General features: G+C 40.3%; 1 protein-coding gene across 5 annotated transcripts in view; it reads left to right on the top strand.

Annotated features, from left to right (window-relative positions):
• Positions 1–604: 604 nt before the first annotated feature.
• LOC146591813 (uncharacterized) overlaps positions 605–12203 on the top strand; it is a 46784-nt gene continuing 35185 nt past the window's right edge. For 2 of the 5 annotated variants that reach the window (XM_085312146.1, XM_085312145.1), the window contains exon 1: positions 605–814. In XM_085312146.1, the coding sequence (XP_085168272.1) occupies positions 748–814 (67 nt within the window). In that variant the 5' untranslated portion in view covers positions 605–747. The remainder of the gene's footprint in view (positions 815–12203) is intronic. The other 3 variants (XM_085312147.1, XM_085312148.1, XM_085312149.1) reach the window with 3 other exon arrangements.

Below are 12203 nucleotides of genomic sequence, written 5' to 3'. Positions count from 1 at the left end.
CTGTTTCTTCATTTTGGAWATTAGGAATAGAAGGAATAATTCCTTCTGTACCTCACACAATCAATACAAGAAATCAAAGACCTGAGTCCTCAGTATGGCTGCTGGCACTGGCATTAGCTATCACTTTCACTGGAGCAGCCTGTGCAGAGAAGTCCAGGACTGAATGAGCTGTGGAGACTGAACTACTTTACTTACATACATACTTACTTACATACCTACTGTATGAGATCCTCCAGAATCAAAAAAGAAAGTAAGCAAAATATTTTGGGGAAGCATGTAGGCAGCTGTAGATGCTTTGCTGGGGTTCAGAACCTGTAGTGCTTTATGTTTCCCTGTTTTGCAATGCTAAGAAGATTTTACAGTGTGGGAGGAGGAGCAGATCAGAAATAGTCCCTTTCTGTGCCTAACTCATGAGAGATTACACAAATTTTTCCTGCAAGCACTTTTGATATAACTCTTGTGTAAGTAGAAGAGGTTTAGTGCCTCTTTAAAACGCACATGTGGCTGCTCAGTCAGGAGTAGTAGGCTCCCCCCCCCTCCATTGCTTGGTCACTTTTGTTGCAATATGGGTGTGACTTTTGATGGAGCTCCCCCTCCCAGTTATGTCATTACTTCAGTTCCTTTGAATCAGAATAAAAAGTGCAGCAAACTTGAGGCTCATTTACTGCAGGCTTAACAGGCGTTGGGGCTTCTTTCTGTGGCTTGCAAGGATCTCTGGTTTTTGCAAGAAGCAATTCTGAGGAAAAAATGGCCAACTTCTCCTTATGGGCAACTTTTGGATTATGTTTGCTGAAGCTTTGTCTAACAGAGACACGTAAGTTTTGTATGAATGAAAACTCTTGTGATTGCTAATAAGCTTGTGCCTCTGACAGCAGCAGCTATTCAGCCAGACAGCTAACAGCTTCCTCGCGACTGTCTTTTCTTTGTGAAAAGTTTTTTTTATTTGTTAAGAGTTACCAGAGATGCTTTCAAACTATAACCTTAGCTGTACAATCAAGTAAAGCTGTGTATTGCCTGTAAAGGGCAATTCCAGATATATAGAAAATGGGAATTGTAGATCATTAAAGCGAAGTCTAAACGAAGAACAGAAGTACATTCGGGAATTGAGAATAGCTCTGGTAAAGCTCCGTTTTACAACGTGACTGCTGTTAACGCACATACTTTGCTCTCCTGGCTGTGTTTTAGCAAGCGGAGAAAAGAGGRGTGGGGGAAGCCTCCCCCCTCGCTCCAGCGAGTACAATAACTGTATTCTTGGGTTCATAGGAGCTGAACTAACAGCTAATATGTACCCGTTTGGACACAGGCACGCTGACCAGAAACAAAACTGCAACGATCTATGACTGAAATTTGGACAGCTTTTATGGCAGGCATGCCTGTTTCTCACTTCTTCAAGTTTCTTTGGGGTTGGCTGATAGACCAGAGCGCTAGAAGTGACCACAGAATTCAGTTGTTTATCAACCAGCTTTCTGTAGTTCAGTTACCTACCTGAAATATTTGTATTTGAAAATGAAATGTGTTAGTAGAGGCAGAAAAACAAAACCCCTATGTCCAAAATGACAAAGGGCTCCTGAGATTTGACACGGTGCAGGCTGAACGCTGATGGGGGAAGCAGCCGTGCTGTTAGCAGGCTCTCGCTGTGACAGCGACCGCCCCAGGCATCCTGCGGTGAGGGGTAACAATTATCCTTCTGCGTTATTTTTCCACTCGTCAGTTCCAGGACTCTACAGAATACATTTTTCATTGCTCTTGTCACCCAAGGGCTCTGTGCGTGTGTGCAATACGTGTATCTCTGGTTAGCTGGAGCAGCAGCAAGGACTGCCGCCAGCGCCATGGATGGATGGGAGTGCCAGGAGCCACCGTCCCAAGCACATCTGTGACAGCTGAAGGGCTCTCCTGGCTTTTCCCGCTAGAACAGTCTTCCAGGGAAACCAAAAGTGTCTTGCTAGCATCAGCTTTATGAACAAAACACTCAGAGAAAGGGTGGGGGTGCTGGAYATGCATATGAAGTGTATCTGAAATGCATTTAAAAATTTGACTTAGTCTAGGTCTGTATACTGTAAAAGGCTTATAATGTTTTGGTTACCACTTGCTCAACTGATTTTTCCTTTTTTAAGCCKCAAGGAGTGTCATAAGAGAGCAGAGTCTACACTTACTCTGGGAATAATACATTTTTACAGTAAGACATAAAAGAAAACCCATAACCTAGTGGGTTAGCCTTTAATGGCTTAGAAAGGTATTAATTATAGCTACAATATATTTTAGTTGGTGTGTGGTGCATTCCAACATGACTTTGTAGTCAGTAATGACTTCAAAGCAGCATTTGATGGGGATTTTCTTTTTTAAATGAATATATTTTAAATTTACTGTACATCACAGAATACTGACCATTTCCTTTGGAACATACTTTGCTTGAAGAGCAAAATTCAAATCTGTTCCTGAGTTTTGATTCTTTTATAGCAGAATTTGACAAAACTGGAAGGTTCCTGGGACTATTGTTAATRTGGTTGCTAGAGGAAAGACCAGTTCTCTATGGAGGCTGGACCACATTTCAGAGCCCAGAAAAATGCAGGTGCTGACACTTTGCTTACTGGGGTTTCTGGGGGAGATTTTCCCCGGGGGCATTATGTATTTGTAAAAATATTCCTCTCAAAGTTTTCCTTGATTAACACAAAGCTGCTCTAAGAATTTTGGCCCCAAAACTGGAAGTAGTTGGAACGTACTGAGAAGAAAGGTGAAATGAAAAGTAAAAGAGGGAGAATGGGACCACCAGCGAGAGGGAGAGAGAAGCTTGGATATTAGCACTGGAGAGGTGGCCAGAGTTTGAGGACAAAGTAATGCTGTGAGAAAGGCTACTACAGCTATCAGTCAGTCACGGAGGAAGGGACTTGTCTGCCTTTTAGCTTATACATGTCATGTAAATTTGTAAATAAAGCAGTTTGAAGAAGCTCTTTGTGCTAGTTTATTTTCACATAGTCCTCACAGTGTGTATCTTGGCTATTTTCCCAAAGCTCTAAAGTAACCAGACTTTATTAAAGTTCAGTTGAACTGCCATCATCATTTAATGGGAAGGTTGTATATCTGCCCTTGGACTGCTCTCACAGGCAGAGCCAACAAGCCACTGCAGAAGGTTACAGTCTCTGGAGAAATGTTTCCTTCTCCTTCAGTCACTGCTGCCCACCACAGAGCAGCAGCATTACCTTGAGAACAGGAAGGCCTCAGAGGGAGGCTTGATGAGGGAAGACGGCATCCCAGAAGCGAGGAAAAACTTTTTAAGCAAAGTGCTTTTAAAACCGCTGGTAGTTCTAGCCAAGATTAAATGAAATGTTCCTCCATACCTCGYGTGTCTTCTTCCAGAACTGTTCTCAGCCTTGAAACTGCAGTTTTTTATCCTATACGCACACGGGGTTCTGCTGTAGCAAGAACGTGCCAGAAGGATGAGATGGCCTGAGATGCTGGTAGACAAGTATAAGCAACAACTATAGTGAGGAATAAAAAGAGGTAGCAGCCGTCAAGTTAATGTATAATAAGTGCAGAGCCTGTAGAGATGTGAAAAGTGAGAAAAAGAAAAAAATGCATGAGCATGGTGAACATGGTGGAGGAAAAGATATTGGTAGAATATAGGTAGATTAAAAAGCAGAGGGCAAACAACGCAATATGGCAATGTTGTCAGCGGAAAGGAGAYGGTATTCAGACAGAGTGGCTAGACAGTAGCGGTAATTAGGTTTGGAAATAGGTTGCTAAGAGACATTGTTTTTATTAGATAAACACCTTTAACAGACAGTTTGGGTATTGCCGATTGGGCTACTGGATAACAAAATGGAGTAGAAGACCTCTGGTAACTATTTTGATGCAAGGATAATTTTAGTTCTGAGCGTAGTTGACTGGAGGTGGAATACACTACAGAGAAGCAGGGAAAAACAAATGTAGTGTTTCCTAAACACCAATATAGGAAGAAGAGATGATAACTGAGCCCAAGAACTTGAGAGTTCTTGMGAATTGTAGGGTTGCTGTAACAGGGCTTCTCCATTTGCTTTCCGTTCTTCCTGCCCTGCATTTCTATTCTGGCACTAATGAATAAGTGTTTGAAAGTACAGTAAGGATAGGAGAAGGCAGTCTGCACCTTCACACGATATGTATTCCATTATTTATAAAAATAAGGGGTTTTTTTTTAGAAAGGAATCGTTAAGTGAGAGAGCTGGAAGAGGTGATCCACCGACCTGTCCTCTGAAATTGCGTTTCCCAGCACCAAAACTAAATGTACATAATTGCCTGTGAATTTTAATTTCACAAAGAGGTTAATTATGAAACAAGCAGAAACAAATGCACCAATCTGGCTGGCTTTAAAAAGAAAACAACATCGTACTGRCCTAATTCATGCATTCAAAACGCGTAGTATTTTAGCATGAGCTGGTAACCAAGAGCAGGCTTTAATCAAATTTCGCTTTTCAGCACTAACTTGCAGTGTTAGAATACAGAAGTTTAAACTTCCAATTTAGGCAAGACAGAGATTGAGGATTTTGTCATCAGTATCTCTCTACTAACTATGTCATGGCTGATACTGAGTAAAACTCAGATCTCCAGCCTACTCATTTATTTTTGCCTTTACCCACAAGGGATTTTTTGTGATAAATCTAGTGGTTTGGATCATTCTGGATGGATTATGGACAACTGATAGTAGCTGTTGCCATTTTCCAGCCTAGGCCAGAAGCTCACTGGCTGTTAAAACACAGTTGTCCGTCGCTCCCARGGAGGTAATAATCATTGCAAAGCCGGGCTTACAGCCACCAGACACTGCAGTTATCAGTGACCATTACGGCTACTGTTAATGCTGGTGGCAGAGAAGATTGTGGCAGTTCTGAATGTTTATCAGTTTCCTACCCATCAAATCACAGGCTTCTCTAGCCTGGCATCAGCAGTAGTATCAGTAGCAGCTGGCTGTAATTTTTCTCCTTGCTGCTGCTGGAGCTGACCCCACCCAAGGCAAGAAGGAGAAGTTCAGTGTATGAATGAATTTGCAGACAGTAACGTGAAATAACACATGACAGGGAGGGGGGGAGTTTCCTCAGTGAATCTTTTCAATCAGCCTGAAAGTTCATCTAATTGCAATTTAAAGTTCAAATGTCTGTAACTGTTTCCTGTCTACTGAAGTCTGCAATCCTTTTTGGAGTCTGCGCATACAATTAAGAACGTAATTGAACTCTCTACTGTGCCCACTGGCTTTGGGACTTTCCAGTTACTTTACATGACAACACTGATGTGTTATATAATGCAGCAATCGTATTCCTGTGCAATAAGCTTCAAACCCCCCATCACAAAACAGAAAAAAAGACTGAATGAAGTTGAGGAGTAGTCTATAATTTTAACAATTATATACATGGGAACACAAGCAACCACATGAATTCAAAGATTCACAGGGAAGACCTTAATTTAGCTTATATTTACAGTTGGAAAAATACATTACTTTTTTTCTTTTCTTCTAATGCTGACTGAACTAGACTTTGCAGTTAGAAGCTCTGAGTCTGGGTTATGTCTTTGTCAAAAAAAAAAAAAAAAAAAAAAAAAAAACAGACGTGCAGCAGCTGTGGTAAAACTCCTGTCTCTGTTTCTGCTAATGATACTGTTCCAAAAGCAACATGAGATGGTTATAAAAGAAGTTGCTGGGGTACAAGCTGACAGCTGACTAGGATAAGAATATTAACCAGTGATCATCAACTACACAGCTAGTATCTGTTTTTGTAAATAAGAAGCTGCCCTTGTCAGATCATATAAAGCAGTGCCACTAAAAAGGTACTGTGACATAGGTTGTGTTGATTATGTATGTCTCACCGCTGCAGTGAGTTGGAGGCCCGCAGCAAAACAGGTTCTCAGAAGTGTGTTTCCCTAGGGGGCTCTTTTATTGTTATTTTTGTTAGTAGATAGGTGTCTGTAAAGCAGCAGGGTGTGGCACGTGTGGGTAGATGCGATGAACAGTTTCTTGCAAGGTTCCCATGCGGACGTGAGATGTTAACCAGAGCTCAGCGTGCGAGCCATCCAGCACACCGTGGGCAGATGTGAGCAGCTCTGTCCAGGCTGCAAGCGAAAGGCTATCCAYGTCGGGGTCAAGCGACGGGCTGAGCGGGCAGCCAGCCGGAGAGCGCACAGCTTGCCGCCAGGGAGGCTCATCAGCTGAGGACTGGCGTCGAGCTTGCCACAGCGTCATGACTTCTGATGCTTTCAGAGAACAGGCAGAGCTCTCACGCACGCTCAAAAMACAGACCAAGTAAGCTTGCGTCTGCTCTTTCTACAACATGTAGTTGTCGTAGTTCAACAGAGCCTTAAGAATTGCTGTAATGGTAATGAGTAGTATTTACCTATCCTTCCTCATCTGCCAGCATATATCTTACAGACAGATAAGAATCAATATCGCTGTCTTGAGTAAAGAGACTAAAAAAGTGGCAGAGTAAGTCAGGATTAAAGCTAGAGGCAGCCAGATCTTCCAGAGTCCATCCCCATGCTCTGGGCGAAGCTTCTGTGTGAGGAATGCAAATAGTTAACTGGGCAGGTTTATGGGAAAGTATTTTTTGCCAATTATTAATGAATCATGTTTCTTTACAGTGAAGACACTGAGGGTGAGGCCTGAATTCTTCTCCAGGTTTTGCTTTCACTAACTTCCCTATTCTTCTTCCTCCTGCTTGATTAGATGACCTGCCTTAATTTTCACATCCTTTCCCTTTTCCATTAATTACTCAGCCATATAAGCATAGGAAAAAAGTTTCTTTTGCTAATGAGTCTTCAGATTTATAGATGCAGTTTTTCATCCTCTGCTCCTGAATATTGCTTACACCTAAATTTGACATATAGGAACATTTTTAAAACATAAATGCAGTAATGCATACTCTGTTGAAATCAATTTATTAAATAGCAGTCTCATAAAAAACAGATAAAACTTTTCGCTGTCTCTCTGGCATTTCTATCTTGTTTTATTGTGTGAACAATAGCTACAAAAGTACTGAAGACTGGCAGCTATTTTCTATTCAATAGCACTTGGCTCCTGTTAGACAATTGTGGATATGAAGTATAGTTTTCTGTAAAAGTTCTTATTCAGGACTGATCTTTTTATGATTGGGAAAGCTATTTTGCAAATGAGAACTGACCAAAATCTTTAATCCTACTGTGATACTGAACACTTCTTTTGGTTCAAGAACTTTAAAATGGATTTTATAATCAACTATAGAATGACATAATCATATTTGTCAGGTTTCTTTCCTGATTTAAGCAAGACTTCTAGTGATAACCATCGTTTGTCTACTTGAGATCAGTAGCTATTGGAGGTATTTGTACATAAAAGTTTGGTACTTAGGGAAGACTGAATGCTAAGAGATGTGCTCAAGGTGACCCAGTAAGTYGGAGGAACCAGGGCCTCCCCTTGTAGCGTGAAGGTTGGCCACCAGGCCATGCCGCCCCCTTCGCAGCTTGGCAGTCCAGACAAGTTTTTGGGTGTCACTGTGCAGCAGCTGCGTGTAGCCAGTTGGTAGCCAGGCGTRTCTTTTAAATGTCCACACCTTCTCTTGAACTGATTGATCAGTGCTAAAAGGAGTTTGGTACAATTACTTTACAGTCAGCTGTTATTTTTTCCATTTCSCTCACCTTTTTTTCTGTTTTCTTCATTAGGCCATGGCCTAATGACCTGTGGCATGTGGCTGAAGCAGTAAAATACATTTGGTAGCCTCTTATCAGCCAGTGTCCCTGGCAGACGGTTAAATCCAATGCATGCAGTAAAGTTTTTACTCAGCACCTTACTTATGCTTAGGCATCTGTAAGCAAAATGACATACAGAGAAAAATAGAGACCAAGTTCTTCCAAGGGCCAGGCCTCAAAGAAGACTAGAAAGATGAGAAAATTCTCCTGTTCATGCTTTTGTGATTTCCTTTTGATTTCAGCCCCCTGTACTGGTAAATTTGACTTGCTGTCATTGTGTTCAACATTAAGCCAATAGGGCAGGAGCATCCAGTGACTTCAGAAGAGTAGCGCTAATAAAATGTCATTCTTCTACTGCAATACCATGTGTCATTTTGCCTTCTTGGGTGGAGCAAAAGCATAAAACTCCTCTAGCACAGAAAACATGTTTTGCTTGAAATTTCATAGTGAGCTACTAAACTCTAAAACCGATCTTTCTGAGAATGTAACAAACCCATTTTGTAGCCTACAGAGAATAAATACATTTTCCAAAGCTCAAGCTGGGCAAAATGCTCAATATATGCTGTAGCACCTTAAACATTTTAACTGGATATCAACATGTGTCTGAGATGTACTCCTTCCAATTGTCATCTGCTGGATCCTTCCTGGTGATGTAGAAGAAGAACTTAAGTTCTTCTTGAAAAAGAACTTGAAGTTTTATGCACTGTCAGTGTATCTCTTCAGAAACAGGTCATGTTGCTCATGACGTTTCGTTCTTTGTAGTCCTTATTTTTCTTGCCTTACATGAAGTTCATACAAGTGTTAAAACATTTGGGCTGGAAGGAGTAGCTGTCTCATCAGCATGGTTGCAATCAGACTGAATGTGTTTAAACTATCATAGAACTTGAAATTTCAAGTTTGAGTATAGTGTTATTTAACACAATGAAGATGAGCTTAGGTAGGGTGAAACAAGTGAATGGACAAATATGCTGATAGCGGACAATGGTAACTAGCTTWTTTGTAGCTCTTTAGAAGTCAGTGATTTTACCCCCGGTTCACAGATAGAAAAACAAAGAGAAAGTAGGGGAATTAAGTCACCCAACAAGTTAGACACAGTTAGAAAAAATATTTTCTCCTAAGTCCCAGTCTGGTGTTCCATCAACAAGATTAGTGCTTCTTTGCTTGAATTTCAGAGAACAGCTATGATTTCACACTCAGGACTATTTGAGCTGAAATAAGCATTGTTAGTACTCATAAGAAAAAAAAGTCCTTCCACAAACATTCTAGTTGTGGTGTGGAAGTGAACAGGAGTGCAGAGGACCAGGGTCTTATCTYGGATGCTGGTCCCTTAAAAACTCAAGTTAGCACAGGGTCCCAGAAACTCTCCTCGGTTACTAGCTGTTAAGTAATCTGCTACTGAGCTGGGCTGTGCAACACTTATTTCAGTTGGGCAATCCATGTGAGAAAATACTCTTGCACGTGTTTCTCTATGAGCAACAGCTAAATATTTCCTTAATTTTTATACACCTGTGCAACCCACTGTTTGCAGACCAGCACTGAATTTATTAACAGTATCAGTTAGATACTTTACTTAACTTTATTACTCATACTCTGAGTGCTCAAGTCATATCACTTTGTCAACATAACCAGTCACAATTATATGTATCACTGTTGACTCACAGGAAATTCAAGARCAGCAACTGCAAGACAGCATATTAACACCTTTTCTTCCACCAAGAAAACCGTCTTGTGATACAAATAAATCCACAATGATAACCATAACAACACATTAATATCCTAATTTGAGTTGGTCTTTTGCTTTTTATCTTACTAGTTAGGTATYTTGAGTTGATTACTATGMACTCAATATCTCCCATCCTTTTAGAACATWCAGATTTAAGAGTCRGGAGAATTAGCCATTTTTCAAGCAYTGATGTAGTAAGGTGAGTCTAAGACACTTTCAGACTGTTCAGGAGAGACAAGTGGGATCTATTTACAGTGCCTAGTTGTAGATCCCCTGGATGAGTTGTTCCTTTCTGCATCAGCTACTTCTGCAGTTCCTAAGAGAGATCTCTGTTTTCTGTAAAGAACTTCCCTTTTTACTTCTTGCAAGTACGTGATGAGATCTTGTCACTTCTGTTTTCCGAGTCTTTCACTGGCTTCCTTTCCTTCTCAGTTCTGATGTAAACTTCCTAGTCTCAATCCATCTTTGGTAGCGGATATAGCTCACTGATAATATTCATCATCAGGTGGTAATAACTGGTCACGTGAGAACAGAAGTTTTGACTACTGTATTTACTGATACCTTCACTGAATTTTGCTTCAAGAATRTAAGCAGTTTTCCTTGAAAAAAATATGTCCTGATGCTTTACCAATAAGAAATTACTGTTTTTCTAGGAAGTACTCTTTATGCCTGATTCAGCTATATCTCATTCAAATAAAAGATGACTAGGGACAACAAGCATCACGGCAGAATCATTTGGCTCCACAATGGTTCCAGCACTTCTGTGAGACAATGGTGCTTCACCATTGGGGGGCTCTTACATTCAAGCAGTAGTGCACTGGCCTCATGTATCTTCAATTCTTAAGTGTGTACTTTTTCACTGTAACCATGATGCTAACAGAAGTCAGGTGAAAATGCTGATTTATTTTACATGTATTGCTACTTAATCTTAGCTTATTGCTAATCTTATTGCTACTTTATCTTTTAGGAAAATATAAAATATCATCTGCTGCAATATAACTATTCCATCTTTTTTCACTTTTCGATTGCTTGAGAATCTGGATGTGCTTTCTTTTTGCTTGTTTCTTTAATGTAGGGATTTGAATTCACACAATACTAAGACCAAAGCGCACAATTATTTCTGCTATCTTTGAAATAGCAACATCATTATATATAATTACAAAATCTAGTTGTTAAAAATACTTTATTCCTAAAACAATTTTGAAAAAGATTCAGAATTAGGATTGTAAGAATTATTAAATAAAACTCATCATCTAGCTTGGATACAAATAGCCTACATGCATCTTAGGAAAATTTCTTGCTAGTCAGTATTTTCAGTATAAGTTTTAAGATTCTTGAAACTGTAATTTTCCAGAGGCATGAATTCATAAAGGTGCTAGAGTCTGGAAACACTTTTGCCACCAAAAATTCCAGTAGAAATTGTCTGCTGGCCTAGGCATTCTAGTGATAGGTTGTGTGATCCTTGTCCCTCTGGTRTTGGGGAAAAACAGGAGGGAATAGAGGGCATGACAGTGTTTTCTGTCATCCTGATAAGCTTGCACTGATTTAAGGTAGCACAAGAGCTTCCCAGTTGACTTCTATAGACCTGAAATAAGACTTAATTAGGTAGATTGTGTTAATCATTGCATGTTCYTGTACAAAGTAGTCATTCCAAAAGATGACTTTTTGGTGGACCCAGGCTTACTGCAGATCCCAAACAACAACTTTCTGCTGATGAAAATCTCAAGTTTGTTTGCTTTTCACTCATTCTGTCCTTGATATTTCCAGAATTACATTCCAAGGTCTTCAGCAAATGACACTGAAATGTGCATTTCATGAGTTTAATTTTCAATACAACTACTTCAATAGTATGTAGTATGCTTCCCGGTGTTCTTGGAAGTCCCATGGTTGCCATCCCTCTGTTGGGAATATACTCATGCCTTGATGCTCCCTGGGTTATTATGGAAAGGAACAAACTGATATCAACCCACTCTCCACCTCTGAAAATGCAGTAGCTCGTACACCAAGCTGGATATGCATTTTTTTTCTCTGGGACCTTTCATTTTTGGCTGTGAATTAAGCTTTGTTGAGGCTTCGGACTTCTTCCGTGATCTGTTCCTCAGAGAATGCTGTCTTGYTTCCAAGATTGGAAAGATCCAAAGATCTTTACTTTCTCTTTCATATCCAGCATCTCTGATCTCATCAGGTCATGCCATTTGGAAAGTCCTGTGAATAGCAATAACCATACAGCACAGTTAGCAGAACTTTATTCAAAATCCCATAATGGTAAGAGGGCAGGGTCTCAATGTACCATCACAAAGTGAGTCAGCCACTTTTTCTGACCATTGAGGCTGGTAAGTAGTTGCCTTCAGTTTTCACTCATGGTTTAGTTACCATTCAGCATAGTCAGCTGAAATCTGCATGCCTCAATCACACATTTGGGGGAGTCCTTACCATTAGAAGCCAGTGTGCAAAGTCATGCTATCATACGCAATCTTTGAATAATGAACTATCAACAACTGCAAGTCTGTAATCCAGTAGGAAACCAACAATAACAAACCACCGTGCATAGTYCCATGGCCGTAAGAAACCACATGAAAATAGTATGATCTATGCAAGACATTGATCAGAAATAAGTCAACAGATGTGGCAGCCTTGATTATCCCACTTGAAAAAAACACATGGATATAAAAGAATGTACAGAAAAATGCACAAGAAGGAAAGGTGTTTAAGTGCTTTGGCAGGAAACTAGATGGCAAACTTTTACCTTAAGCTTTTAAGGAGTGAAACAGTGAGGGGAGAATGTCCCAGTACCTTCCTTTTC

Source organism: Rhea americana, unplaced genomic scaffold (assembly GCF_003343005.1).
Source record: "Rhea americana isolate MKP2758 unplaced genomic scaffold, rheAme1 scaffold_359, whole genome shotgun sequence".
Classification (NCBI taxonomy): domain Eukaryota; kingdom Metazoa; phylum Chordata; class Aves; order Rheiformes; family Rheidae; genus Rhea; species Rhea americana.
The sequence above is the reverse complement of the archived record's forward strand: the minus strand, read 5'-3'. Positions and strand labels throughout refer to the sequence as shown.